Source organism: Convolutriloba macropyga, chromosome 3 (assembly GCF_964194025.1).
Source record: "Convolutriloba macropyga chromosome 3, txConMacr16.3, whole genome shotgun sequence".
NCBI lineage: Eukaryota > Metazoa > Xenacoelomorpha > Acoela > Convolutidae > Convolutriloba > Convolutriloba macropyga.
The window spans coordinates 17,008,723-17,021,494 of NC_134470.1; the positions used below are offsets into that span (position 1 = coordinate 17,008,723).

The window sequence follows — 12,772 nt, forward strand, 5'->3', positions numbered from 1 at the left end:
CAATTCAATTTCATGAAACACTTACCAAAAAATTAACACTTACTTATAACTCCCTCTCATTTTCACAATTTCACATATGTTTTGCCTTAGTTTTGTCCATTAATGGGCATTACCTGTTTTTTGCAAACGATCATGTTGTCTATCAGGGGAGGAATGAACTGACGTGGTTTTGTCGCGACCTTTACCTGGTTTGTTGATCAAGCGATACGCTTAACTCGGATAATCAGACATTTTAGAGCCAAATTAAATCTGCAAAAAATGTCATTATCTGTTATGCTATGTAGGGTGGAGTTTCTTGACAAACGATGTTTTTACCCAACTTATAATAACACTTAACTAGGTTTTTTATCCCATGATTAAATATCATAACACATGCGGTTGTCATAAGTCTAAAAACACAGTTCAAGCCTTTTATAGAGATTTTCTATTTCAAATGCTTATCAAATAACCAAAAACAAAATTGTCTTTTCACCTTTTGTATGTGCTAAACAAACAGACAATTGTTTAACGTTTTTCACCTCTTTATTTGATATCAGAATTTTAGCCACGCGTCTTAAATACTGGTAATAAAACAGTGCTTAGAACATTTTTGTTACATTTGATATGTTTTTGTATTGTAACTTCTATGGTCTTATGAGCATCAAAATTAATCGCCTGTTATTTTTGTAGCTTTTGCTAAGTTGTTTTCACCGGTGATAAACTTTCTGCGTTCACTCATCTTTACCGGACAAAAAACGTCGTCCAAACTATTCTTCGTTGCTCTTTTTCAGCAGAAAAAAATAGGAGTTTAAAATTTGAAATTGCAAACACAACTGTGAAATGAACTGAATTCGATATTAACGAATCGTGAATAAAAGGTTTATCGGTTTTCCTCGGCAAAATTTCCACCCATTTTAAGCGATTAGCTGGATTTCAGTGCTTAAACGCGAAGAGCTGCGGGAATTTGATTTATCGATTTATAGAGATAACGCTGAGAGTTTTGACTAGATGTTTATGTAATTTGTTATTTACTTGAAAACTTATTATTTACTTGTTTGTTTTGGCTGTTTACACTCTAATGGAAGAGGAAGAAGATTTAGATTTAGAGAATAACGACAATAAGGCACAAAATGGTAAGTGCTCTTTCTTAGTTAGTTAGTTATAATGTTATAATTAGTTCGGCTTAACAGGATTCGAAGAGATGCTTTATTGATCGTAAATTACATCAGTTTTTTTTTAAAAATTTTTTATTATAGTTGGAACGAAGGAACTTACTAACTGTCAGTAACGTACTAAATTTGTCCTACGCTGTATTATTAACCTGAACAATGGAAAAGTTTCCTTAAGTCCCATTTCGGGTAATTATTTAATTCTGCTGACGCTGCCAGTAAAAAATGTCGGACAAAGGTAAGTTAATGCCACTGTGTTGTTATCAAGCGCTGTACCCCTTTTCACCCGCTTTTATTTTCACCCGCTAGAGGTTAACCCAGTCTACGTATCATTTTACCCCTGTATAAATTCCTAATTAAATTGGTACAATTAACATTCAAAAAAGAAGGCATCCGGATTCTGGAATGGAGTTTAGTGATAAAAAAGATTCGTTGCTTTTAGGGCGCTGAAATTATAAAGCGCTGAAGAAATGATGTTAAAATATGATACACTGAATCGAAAGGGGTGAAAAAAGTAGAACCAGTCAAGCCCACCCCAGCCGAAATCGACTGGTTATCTTGCAAGATTGTCTTGCAAGATCTTATAAGATAGCCATCCTCTTGGAGGAACCTTGCAACGTAACTGTTCGACTTGCAAGATCTTGCAAGATACCGATTTTTAGCCCAAAAAAGTCCTCCATCCTAGTGACCTAAAACTAATGAAGAAAAACGATGAAAGGTTGCAATATTTGTATGTACACTTATAATTTTGGTATCCACTAAAGAAAACGAAAGGACAAAAAAATATTTAAAAGAACGTTCGCAAATTATAAATCTAATGCATCGGAAAAGCATTCCGTCCATCTTCTTATCTTCGGTTTTTCATTCTCATTTTTATTGTTTTTTTTTTGTTTTTACGGAATTTCTTGGGTTGAAGATATATTGAAGATAAGTTGAAGATTTTGAAGTTGAAGATGGGTTCCTCTGCTATAACACAGAGCAAAGCTAATTAAAAGACAAAAAGGCAAAACGAAGAAAAGGCAAAACAAAGAAAAAAAGCAAAACGTCAAAAAAAGCTGCAACTAAAAAACGGAAAAAGGCGGAGAAAATGCGCCAATTGCATGGCACTGTTTCAACAACCCCCCTTTTAATTCAAATGTTGTAGTTGTTTCGACCCCACTTGTGAGGGGAGGAACTATATACTCAAATGATTTTTTTTAGAGAAAAAATTTGGCCGTTCAGAAAAATTTGGCCGATCGATATATTCATCGTAGAGAAATGTGAGCTGTATCATTAAAAAGTTCGTCCTACGTAGAATTCGAAATTGAAAAGATTTTTGGTTAATTTCGTTATTATCGAGGAGTTATCGTAGATTGAAGTTCTGTGTGAACACGGGATATTTGGCTTGACTTTGTGCACGTTTAGTGTAATTTTTCTTCAATTTAAGATTTTTTTATTAAAATTTTAATTCAAAATTACATTTCGCGCCACAAAATGAAACATTTTTGAGTTGCTTATAGACGAAGGGCAATAAAAAGACAGTTCTGGTCTCATAGGGAATTTAAATATCAAAAAAATTTGAATTCTAACTGAGAGCTCCTTTCTTAGAAAACTTTTCATATTTTTGTTTTCTTGCGTCTTCTAGAGACTAGACATTTTTCTTAGACATTTTTCCGTTAATGACAAACGTGATTTACAGTCAAATGAAGCCCAGTGAACAAAAAAATTGTTTTCATGGAGTTGCGCCTGTTTTTTTGGCTTCGACACAGAGCTTTTGTAACTTTGAAAGCAATTTTCACTTTCTTTTTGGAGTTTTACTAAATTTTTGGAATCCTATGGCTTAGTCTTTTTGACTAACAGTGCACAAAGTTTTGTAGAGAGCAATAAGTTAACCTATTTAGAGCTTTCTGTGGACAGATAATGGCTCCTAAAACTTTTAAAGTGAGTTTTCGAGAAATTTTTATAACTTTAACCGATGATAAACCAATTTTCGTGAATTGCAAGTCAGTCTCAGTAATGACAGGAGGATCCTCTTCCTTTCCACTGCACTCAAAAGTATTTTGGATGCGGTTTTATTTTCTAACTATTTGTTATACGACTTCAATGCCACAAGATTTTTAAAACTCTTAAAAAAGTTTTTGGATTTTTTTATTATTTCTTCCTCTTGAAATGTTATCACATTATCCTGATTTTGATATCTCCCTTTGGCTTGGAGACAACTTGCAGTAGATCATAAATAAAGTTTTCAGAGAAAAACTCACGGTTTAAATGACTTTCACACTTTCTTCTTGCACTTTTCTATTGAATTTCTGGTTGTTGCCTGTATTTGTTGTTGTTTCCGTAGTAATTAACCTTTAGTCTGATGTCTTATTGATTAGCTATGCATGACAAATATCTTTGTACTCCAAGTGATACATACGCCCAATTTAAACGTTTTTATTGACTTCCATTGAAAGCTATCGTTCAATGGATCGTACATAAAAAGTATAGAGAAAAACTTATGGTTTAAATGGATTTGAAACTGTCTTCTTGCACTTTTGTACTTAATTTTTGGAATTTGCTTGTATTTATTGTTATTTCATAGTCAGTGAATCATTGTAACGTCTTATTGATGACTTATGAATGACAAACATCCTTGTTGTCTCGTCGAGACGTAACTTAGATTATTTTTTAGCTTCCGTTGAAAGTTATTGAATTTAATGGCCTTAATACTACGGCTTTTCTCAAAAATTTCGTGAATTTCGATTCAAACTGTTTAAACAACTTCCAGTGTTGTTAGTAGATTAATTCAAAGTAAAATTTTTGTTACGAAAAAGTTCGTTTTTCAACGGCTTCGACACTTTTCTCGCTCAATTTTTTTTATGAATTTGCTCTTTTTGCTTTTTTTTATTCATTAGGTAGCCGTGAGATGTTGACCGGTCTCATGAGCTTGAAATGGAGGATTAAATGAAGGATGATACCCAGAGCAGGCATTTTATTTTGAATGGTCCTAATTTTTTTGATAATTTACATTTTTAAGATGTTTAAGGATTTTTCAATTTTTTCAGTTTTGTTGTCCTTTTCGTCAATTTGTTGCTTATTCTCAGCATTGCATGGTCCCATACAATTCCATGTATTTCAAAAATTAACCTGTTTAATGATATTATGACGTAACTGATGTTTTGTTTGTTGTTCATAAAGTTTTGTGAGTGGTGTGTTTTTTTTCTTTTTCTCTTCCTTTAGTACAATCGCGTAATAACAGATCACAATGAATTTCAAATGAGGCCCATTTCAACTTATTTATTCATTTAGTATAATTTTAGCTGAAATAGTATAAACAGAAAGTGAAATAAAAATACATAATAATAGGATAATAGCTAATGATTTTAACCGCTCCACTAATTTGTGTTTTCACAATGTTTGTAATTTGTTGTTTGTAGCTGTTTGAGTTTTTCTGCATCTTTAGCCCGTTCCTATGGCTTAGTCTAACCACAGACAGGTCCCATTGGTTTCATGTCTAATAAAATTTATCATGAATTACTTTGTTAAAAGCTAATTATTCTTCAGACTTTTGAAATTATTTGGTTTTAAAAAATGTTGATTGGTTTTGAATTTTCATCCATTATCTCTTCTTTTTGTCGACTTGTTACATAGTCTCATTAAGAAAAAATATCATCTGATGCGTAGTTCGAAAAAAGTAAGTTTGTGTAGTTAGGGTTTTGTCTGATTAAAATTTGACGTTGTTAGTAGGTGCTTTTAAATTAAGCTATTGAGTTTTTGCCGTGAAATTTTTTTTCTTTTTGTTGTTGTTGTTGTTGGTTTTTTTATCGTAGTCTTTTCAATGGCAGATCTCGTTGTAATGAAGCATGGCATTAAGTAATTCAATTATTAGTTCGTCTGTGTATTGATATTTTCAAAACTCAAACCTCTATTTTTGATTATCTCTTCGCAAAAATGTAAGTGAAATGATAGTTCAGTCAAAAATTTAGATGAGCGCGGGTCGGAACATCATGTGAGAACGCACATTAACGAGCCTCCTTATATACTTTTACTTGCTATTTTAGTTGTACTTGAACTCACTCTAAACAAGGAGACACAACGCTGTATATGTGCAGACCTCTAAACTCTTCCAGTCAATTCAATAAAAGACAAAAAAAGGCTTCGAGAAAAACTTATTATTTAAACTCCGAAAAATATGGTTTTCTTCGGATATTTTTTTGTTTTCGTCAACTCTTGGAAATTGGTTGTTTGAATCCAAAAGTATAAGATAATTTGATTAAACGGCAACTTACTTTGTTGCACCGAGCAAAGACTGAGCAGACTTACATTGTTGAAATGTTAATAAATGATGTAATGTTTTTTTGGACTTTTTAAAATATTGCATCACAGATGTCTACAGGCAATCATTAAAAAAATTGCATGTAAATCAAAGCAACTAAGCAGAACATATAGGACTGCGTTAGTTCTTTGATGTAGTGTACTCTCAAATTTTACTGCAATAAGAGACCTTAAATCGGACACAATCGTTGCAAAAGTTAAAATCAAAAAATAGTATGGAGTGAAAATATTTGTTGCATTGTTATTGTTTACTAATTAGTTGCCCTCGAGCATTATTTGTAGTTTTTGATAGAACCAAACCCACTTTCATAACCAAAAAACTTATTTAGGTCAGCCGCGTTAAGCAAAAATTTCCAATTATTTCGACCGTGCTAAGTTGCTAATGTTTTCTGTTACAATTTTACTTGTTTTTTCAATTTAAAGAATTTCAATTGTTTAGGGGCACTGTCTTTTTATACGACTCGAAGAGGCATTATGGTTATCTTTTTTTGATAATTGAGCGAGCAAAGAAAGCGAAAGTTCAGGGATTGATTAAAAATTTGAAAACGTTTTTTTCAGTTGTCGATTAATAGAGTGGCAAAAAGGGAGTTGTTGTTTTGTTCAGACGTTCATTTGAACGAGAGCTAGAATTGTAGCTGTGAAAATTTTTTCGCTGAGCGAATAATTTTTTTTGTTCACGCGCGTCTTTTTGAAGCTGTTTTTACCATAAAAAACTTGGATTGTATTGGTGCGTGGTGTTCTTTTTAAAGATTTTTTTCAAACATTTTCCAATGACTTTGATCTTTCAAAACGGGATAAAAAGGTAAAGCCCAGCAGGCAATAAGTTTCATTAGATAACCAAAGTGGGCTTTAGTAGTCCTTCGAGTGCTTAGAGTGGTGCAGCTTCTGGGTTCACCTTAATTTAAGGTTAAAAGGTCAGTTTTTACAGCTCAAAATGGTTCAATTTTTCATGTTTTTTGGTGATTTTTGAGTTGTTTTGTTGGATTAGTCTTAGAACATTTTAAAAGTTGATGAAGGTCTTCTGCAAGACAAAATTACTTGTTTTGACCATTTTATGATCTATATATTTTTGTAGTACAAACACAAACACGAAAAGTGATTTATTTTTGCATTTTTTTCAAGTTCATTGAAAGTTGGTCATTTTTTGAGTTTTCCAGCCTCAAGGGCCCAGGAATCTCCTTTAAGGTTGGACAGTAGGACACTGCAGAGTTTCTAGTAACAATGGAATTGTTTTCAACATTTTAATGTCTCGAACGCATTTTTCCCGATAAAATCTGCATTTTTTCCTTCAATTTTGGTCAATTTTGGAAATTTTAAGGGCCGGAAAACCTCATCCACGGTCTGGTGAAAAACTACTGAATGTTTGTTAGTGTCAATCGACGTTTCGAACAACATAACATTTCAAGTTTTGGAGATTTTTTCGATAGTTTTTTTTACAACTTCTTCCTTTGATTCAGTTTTTTTTGCCTCAGTAGCCAAATAACTTCCTCCAGTGTTTGGATTGTTATTACATAGTTGGTAGAGGCAAAGAAAAGGTTTTCAACATTTTAATAGAACGAAGTTCTTTTTTGGGAAAATTTGATTATTTCTTTCTAAAAATTATTTTTTTATCTCGTTTATAAATCATTATGAGTAGTGGGTAACTGGTTATCCTCTAGAGACACAGAAAATGGGTTCTGAAGACATCAATATCACGTTTTTTATCAGCTTTTTAATAAAATTAGCATTATTTTTGATATTTTCTGTCATTTTCTGAGTTAATCGATCTTCAAGGGCCAATGAAACTTTTCAAGACCTGTAGATATAAAACGGGACAGATTTCAGAGATAAAAATTTGTTTCTAACTCGTTTTTGAAATAGGTATATTTAAGGGGATCAATTATTTTAGATTCTCAACTTTTGTATGATTTTGTTTGTGTTTTGGCTGGCATTGATCAGTTGATCTGCTGGTCAGTTACAGTTTTTCTAAGTTTTTCATTCGTACTTTGGATTATGACTCAAGTTTTGTCCTGCTTTGTTTTTTGTTTTTGGGCAGTGAAACACTTTTTTGTTGACAAAAGTAATAATAACCAATTTCTGTTTTGAATTTTTTTGTAAATAACGCGATTTCAGCGCTAATCTGAATATTTTTCAACTCTTTACTGATTTTTAATCTAATTTTGCGATACATGGACCATTGTATCTTTTTATTGACTTTAATTGGTAATTGCACTAAAGCCTCATGCCTATAGACTCTGTTTACTTCAAAGGATACAAGTTTCTTCTGCTACAAAATTATCTCTTTCTAAGAAATCTGACGAAAATTAGAGAAATTTTACACCATCTTTTCATTTTCTCGTGTTTTCACTTTTTCATAAAAAGATCCCTGTGAGCTCATTAATGGTTGCCTGTTTTGTTGTTACTATGTTACTAATTTTAATCGGAATAAACAACTTTTTTTCGTTTTCATTTGTTCCTGTTCTATATGAAAAACAAACTGAATTTTCCTAATTTTTCATTCTAATGTTTTTCTGGAAAACTTGTCTCTTGTTTTTGACTTAAGATTGTTGTTTTTTCTTCATTGTTGCGTTGTGCAAGGAAATACTAGCTATTTGAAAAACCACCTGCTCGGGGATACGACTGAGCTGTTTCGGGAATTCTTTGGTCTATGTTTTTTAAGATCTGTTGACACAGCTTTTCATGATTTTTTGAAGTCAAATTGATATGACTTTGGTCACGCCGAAACAGGAAGTGGAGCGAAAAAGCAGGGACGTAAAAAGCAGGGACGCTGCCATTTCAAAGTAGGCATTTGGACAAAAAACGCTTTCTCGCTAGTGCTTTTTTTCATATACGGCATTTTCACATTGATTTTTAGTTTTTTTAAAATTTTTTAGTTCTCATATCTTGTTAAAGGTTATCTCCGTCCATTCATAGTCCATTCTAGGTATATCTTTGTTCAGTCAATGAAATTGATGTGATTTATGTCAGGACTCGCCCTGCTTTTTTTGTTTAGTTTTTGCTTTATTTAACCGGAAGTTCTATTTGAGAAGTAGATTTAAAGTAGGGCTGAACAGAACTGAACAATAGCTTGATTCAATTATCTCCAATTATTTGAAAGCGGTGACCTATTATGATGAATTTACGAAGAAATATTTAACCACATGAAAATGACAGTTTATTATTAGTTAACCTATTATGAGAATCCATTCCGTAAAAAATGAGATTGTTTTGACCAAGTGCAACTGAAGATGTAAGTGTGCTGGACTGTGTACAGTGTTTGTGTTTTTAGTTGCTCAATCTTGAATTATGGCCAAAAAATTGACACTTTTTTGGAATATTCTGCAATTTTGAGAGTTTAGTCAGTGATGTTTTTAGCAAAATTTTTTCAAAGATTTGAACGCAATCTATTAAAAAAGAGAACTTTTTGATGAGAAAACTGTAAGAGTGACCAAAATATTTTGGAAGTACTTCTTAAAGTTGACATCATTTCACCGATATCGTTTCGTGGGGTTCTAGGCCCATGCATTTTCGATACAAGTGCAATTAAACGACTTTTAATGGTTTGAATCAATTTCTAACAACCTCGATACGCCATGATTTTTCCTCTGAGGGTAATTAAATTTGCCTGAACAGTTCAGATATGCCTGATTTTCACCTAAAGAATGATACAATTATTTGTTTCAGAAAAAAACAATTCCTCCAAGTCCTTCGTTGTGAGTGCTCAGAAGAAGGTGCTGAGTCAACTTTCTGCAAATAAATCAGTTCAGAAACAATTCCTAGATGAGCAACAGAACAAACTTCTTCAGCTCTTCAACGATATTTCACACGACTACCTGAGCGATAAGAAAAAGATATCCTCAATCGAGAGCAAAAAAGAACGAGAAAAAGAAGAAGCCAATATCAAACAAATCGTTCAAAAGGTCCACAAAGATTTGATAAAACTCATGGTCAAGATTTCAGTCTTAGCTGGGCAACATCAACTAACGAGTGAAGAATTCGATTCCTTAATTCAGCTGAGAGACATTTTCCATAAATTTGTGATGACGTTTGTAACATACCAGCAAATGCCAGACTGTTACAATCGAGAAATAATCCAGCGACAACTTGGTAATATAAAAGAGCATGTTTCCAAAGTGATAAGTCGCCCTCTTTCGGAGAAATCGGGGTTGCGTTTAGATAATGTGTTCACGTTTTTCATGGAGGACGGGTTCTTGGATGCGATATTCTGTAGGAACACCAAACACAAGGAACTAATGGACAAAATTTGTGACATTCTTCAGAACCTGCTTAGTAATAAATTAGTTTAGCTAGTTTAATTACTATTGATTATTATTGATGATTGAATAAATTTGTAATAAATGAATTATCAGCATTAGGGTATCAACTGATTGAATCTTTTCCGTTTGTGCCAGCCCCCCTCCCCCCCCCCCCCCCCCCAGCGTAGTGACTGCATACTATTTGCAACCCCTGAACGCACGTGCCGCATTTTTACGTCCTGATTTACTATTTAATGGCACCTGCGCTCTAAGTCGGGGGGGGGGGGGGGGGGGGGGTCCAATTAATTTTACTTTATTTTACTGAAAATTGAAAATGCCAAGGTGACATCTTAATAAGAATTTCCAAAAACCAAAAATCTTTGACCCCACCACCCCCTGCCGTCTACAGTTGAAGTTCATATATTAACTTATGTGAACGATCTTTCGTGTTTTGCTCTAACGTTGGTCTGGAGGTTTGCGTAGTGGGTGGGGGAGGGTGGGTACACAGCTTTAGCCCAAATTGTTTTTCTTAGTCTTTCCCATTATAGAACAAACCTCCTGCCTAGTGGAAGCTTAGTGGGATATAACTAACACAAAGCAAGCCTCAACCACCACATTGCCCACATAAATAATTATGGGATTGTATTGTGGACGGCGGGGTATAATGAGAAAGAGTCCAATTTCTCTATCTTAGCAGTTTTGATAATTCTACAGCCGAAATACTTGTGGACCATAAATGGATTGTACTATTTTTTTTGTATCGATATAGTTATTTAATATTGCATGGTGCTATTATCAACATACTACTGTCACAATTAGACTTACAAATCAAAAGAAGACCAAATGTGTTCTGTTAATTATTGTATCTGTTCGGAGCATTTTTGTTTTCTTCACTTGTTGAATTTAGTTCTGTTTTCACTTTCGAACCTCTTGGGATGACAGACAGTCTTATTCCATAACTAAAAAAGTGCGTAGAGTAAGCAACAGTTTTTAAAATCGCTTGATATCGAGGTTGAAAGTGATTGATGAGACATAAGAGAATTCAGATCTTTTCCGTTATTGCCCCCGCAATCTTACACCCACCGTTTACATGTATGCGCTAGTGAAAATGGCAGCACAATTAAGAAAATAGCGATTACTGTTTTCTGATAGGCTGATTGCTTAATAGTGCACTCAATAAATTTACCATGTTTTAAAATAGGATATAAACGATGTTAAATATGCTCAGAAATTGCTTTGCGCCGAACAATTAAAACAGTAAATATTTATTGGGTTAAACTAATCTAACATTCGGTTGTGATAAGATTCGTATCAAGTTTTGCGGGTCACACGCGGTAAAAAAACGGTACCTAGAATAAGGATATGTCGAATTAGGTTAATTGAGTGCATAAAAATAGATTGCTTTCTTTTTCACAAAATTCAATATTTTGGTTTCCGCCTTCTTACAACTTTCCGCCAAATCAATGACAAGTTGGGTTTGTACAAATATCTCAAAAACTAACGGTGGGCTGATTAAAACTTGCATACGATGCACAGATTTTTAGAGAACTTTTTTTCAGCAAAAAATTACAGGAAACTATCATGGCGAAAAACGGTAGGATAAGCAGTCTTGAGAAGAGACGCAGAAAATCTCTGTCACTTCCTTTGCAGAGAGACAAAGCGGGAGAGAGGGGAGAGATTGATAGAGAGAGAGAGAGAGAGAGAGAGAGCGAGCGAGAGAGAGAGAGAGAGAGAGAGAGAGAGAGAGAGAGAGAACGAGAGAGAGAGAGTGTGTGTGTGTGTGAGAGAGAGAGAGTGAGAGAGAGAAAGAGAGACATGTGCCCACATTTCCGAGGCATTCCAGTTATTCGTTAAACCAAAAAATGGTGGTAGCATTGTAGCAAGTCTTCCACTTGTCACAAGCTTAAATTTTTGGGTGTATGGGCAGCTCTTCTTACAAATATTTCAAAACTACCATTTTTTCCAAAATACACTTTTGAGCAAAAACAGTGGTGGTCATTGTATTGGCAATGAAAAAAGCAGAAATATTTTTCTGATTTTTTTTCCCCTGTAATCCATATGCTTAAAGTCTCTGTTCAAAGATTTTTCACAGCTTACAAAGCAATTTTCGCCTTAAATAAACATTAAAATCCTTCAACTTTGGAAGGATCAGACAAAGAGAGTTCAGACCGTTTCTGTTATTGCCCCCACGCAATCATACACCACCTGTCTAAATGTTATGGGCTGCTTGTGAAAATGGCAACACATTAAATGAAAGTGTGATACTTTTTTCTGATAGGCTGATTGCCTAATAGTGCAGTCAATAATTTTGCCATGTTTCAAAATGAGATTTAAACGCTGATATAAATGTGCTCAGAAATTTCTTGGCACCCAAAGACTAAAAAGTTTTTATTGGGTTAAACTAATCTAACCATCCGTTGTGAAAAGAATTTTTATCAAGTTCTGTTGCTCACTGAGCCATGACAGTGGCCTGCCAGACATGGTCAGACGCGGTAAAATATATTATCTAGAATAAGGCTATGTCGAATTTGGTCAATTAAGCGTATAAGAAACTTTGCTTTCGTTTTCGCAAAACTCAATTTTCCGGTGCGTCTATTTGATGAGTTGTCTTCCTGCTATAGCATATGAATTCCTGTTTACATAAACATATAACAACAATGTGCATTTAAAAAATAACAGCAGCGCAATTTTTGTAATTAGTACATATATGACAAAAACAGTTTGATTTTTAAGTAAGCATTAATCTGAGACATTAAATTATCGAGTTCTTTGTTGTTGTTGGCTCCATGCAAGATTAATTTTTTGTCAAATTGTTCAGAATTTGGTGTCAAATTTTTTGCACATTGATAAAGTAAACGCACAGTTACCAAACAGAAGACATTTGATATAAAGCGGAAAGAAAGCTTTTTTGGGAGCGCAAACCGGTCGAAAAACGTTATTGGGAGCGCGGGGGGTGATGGAAAAGATCCAAAAAATCTGTTTTTAACTCCACTACAATTTAAAAGCTTCGAAACGCAGCGAAAGAGAGCCCTTCTTGGCGAGATAATGGCGTTGTTCTTTTCCTATGAAACTGTTTCCAAAACTGCTCGTTTT

General features: G+C 33.9%; 1 protein-coding gene across 2 annotated transcripts; it reads left to right on the forward strand.

Moving 5' to 3' along the window:
* The first annotated feature begins 547 nt into the window (after positions 1–547).
* LOC142336906 (tumor necrosis factor alpha-induced protein 8-like) lies at positions 548–9,851 on the forward strand. Of its 2 annotated transcripts, none has more exons than XM_075385884.1 (2): positions 548–1,112; positions 9,108–9,851. In XM_075385884.1, exons 1-2 carry the CDS (start codon positions 1,058–1,060, stop codon positions 9,728–9,730), a joined length of 678 nt encoding a protein of 225 aa, XP_075241999.1. In that variant the 5' UTR covers positions 548–1,057; the 3' UTR covers positions 9,731–9,851. The 2 variants fall into 2 exon arrangements, with proteins under 2 accessions (XP_075241999.1, XP_075242000.1); XM_075385885.1 differs by lacking the exon at positions 548–1,112 and adding an exon at positions 1,219–1,386.
* Positions 9,852–12,772: the final 2,921 nt, after the last annotated feature.